The sequence below is a fragment of the Vanellus vanellus genome (assembly GCF_965231255.1).
Source record: "Vanellus vanellus genome assembly, contig: HAP1_SCAFFOLD_896, whole genome shotgun sequence".
Lineage (NCBI taxonomy): Eukaryota > Metazoa > Chordata > Aves > Charadriiformes > Charadriidae > Vanellus > Vanellus vanellus.
The window spans coordinates 72390-74279 of NW_028128906.1; the positions used below are offsets into that span (position 1 = coordinate 72390).

General features: G+C 45.0%; 1 protein-coding gene across 1 annotated transcript; it reads right to left on the reverse strand.

Annotated features, from left to right (window-relative positions):
* Nucleotides 1-764: 764 nt before the first annotated feature.
* LOC309683820 (olfactory receptor 6E1-like) lies at nucleotides 765-1700 on the reverse strand (the record flags this gene model as incomplete). The annotated part of the gene is made up of 1 exon (XM_082499823.1): nucleotides 765-1700. One exon carries the CDS (start codon nucleotides 1698-1700, stop codon nucleotides 765-767), a length of 936 nt encoding a protein of 311 aa, XP_082355949.1.
* Nucleotides 1701-1890: the final 190 nt, after the last annotated feature.

Below are 1890 nucleotides of genomic sequence, written 5' to 3' on the forward strand. Positions count from 1 at the left end.
TAAACGTAGTTACAGACTTGGCTAAAGGAGATAATTAGACGACGGAAAGACAGGCAAACTTGTAACTCCCTGAAGCTCAAAGCAGCAGCTGGATAGGTGACAGGAATCTGAATGACCAAAGAGGAAGGGCAGGAGAAAAGTGGAGTGCAATAGAAAAGGCCTTTGTCGAGACAGTCTGCATCTGAAAAGCTGACTTTAGAAATGGTCATTGTATATAAACAGGTGATACATGTCTGAAAGTTGAGGGAAATTAAAACCACTTTATTAACAGGCAGAATAGTGGCAATGAAGTCACAGGGGAAGATCTATAATTCTGTGGAATGTAATTTTTGAAAGGTCATTGGATTTGTAGAGGTCTTGTGAGAGAGGACAATCAAGTGTTGGACCCAACTTTGAAGGAGGCCAAAAGTGCAGCTCAGGGAACTACTGGCCCAGAAAGCCAACCACATCCTGGGCTGCATCAAAAGGAGCGTACCCATAATGTGTCCTACAGCCCTAGGCAACAATCCCCGTAGTCCAAATGGTGATCCAGAGAGCTGCTCTCTGTGATTCATCTTGATGGGTTTACACCCCTGACATTGCTTGTGCCTTCTTCAGTTGCAGATGAGCTTCTTATCACTCAACCTAAAACAATCCAATGAGAACATAAATCTCCTGAGACATCTGCGTTTGGAGGTTATATGCATATTCATTGGTATTATTTAACATAGGAGAGCAGATCATTGGAGTTGCTGTCCAGAAAGGCATCATGATTGAGGGAAAAGCTATCGTGTTGCACGGGCAATGGCTTCATTCAGGGCCAGTATCACAGCCTTGTTTCTAAGACTGTAGATGAATGGATTTAAGAATGGGTACAGGACAGTGTTCAGCAAAGCTACCATTCTGTTTGCCTCCAAGGAAACATCTCCTGAAGGATGCACATAGAGAGCAATGCAGCTCCCGTATACAATGGCCAAGGTGGTGAGATGAGAAGAACATGTAGCAAAGGCCTTCTTCCTGCCGGAGGCTGCTGGGAGGTGTAGAATACAGGGAAGGATGCCTATGTAAAATGTCAGAGTTAAACATAAGGAACTGAGAACAACAAACGATAATAAAACCGAGTCTATTTTCCAAATCAGGCTGGTGTCAGAGCAGGACAATTTGAATAAGGGGGAGTTGTCACAAAAAAAATGATGGATCTTGTTTGAGCCACAGAAAGTCAGCTTGTAGAGGAGGACCGGACGGTAAGTCAAGAGTGTGATGCCCATGACCCAAGCAGCAAGAATCAAGTGGACGCAGAGCTGAGGCTTCACGATGGCAGTGTAACGCAAAGGCTGGCAGATGGCAACATAGCGGTCAAAGGACATGACAACAAGTAGAACAAACTCTGTACAGCCCAGGGCAAAATAGAAATAGGATTGGGCAAAGCAGCTGCTTAGTGAGATTGTTCTCCTACCAGAACCCAGGATCACAAACAATTTGATGCTCGTGGAGGACGTAAACCAGATTTCCAGGAAGGACAGGTTGCTGATGAAAAAGTACATGGGGGTTTGCAGGCGGTGATCCACACACACGAGGAAAATGATGGTTGTGTTCCCCATCACTGTTGTCAGGTATATGAGCAGAAGGACCAGAGAGAGAAATAGCTGTAGTCTTTGATCAAGCCCCGAGAAACCCTCGAGGATGAACTCAGTAACTGCAGTTTCATTTTCTGGTCCCATGCTGAATTTCAGTTCATCCTGCCGAGACAGGAACACGGCACAAAGCCAAGTGTGATAATTTCATGGTCTGGATGACCAGGTCTGTCCTTCCTCTTCTACGCCTTTGTTTTCCTGCAGTCTTCCTATAGAACACAGAGATAGTCCTCCAAGCATTTCTCACACCCTGGCTTTTATGTTTTACATTTCAGTT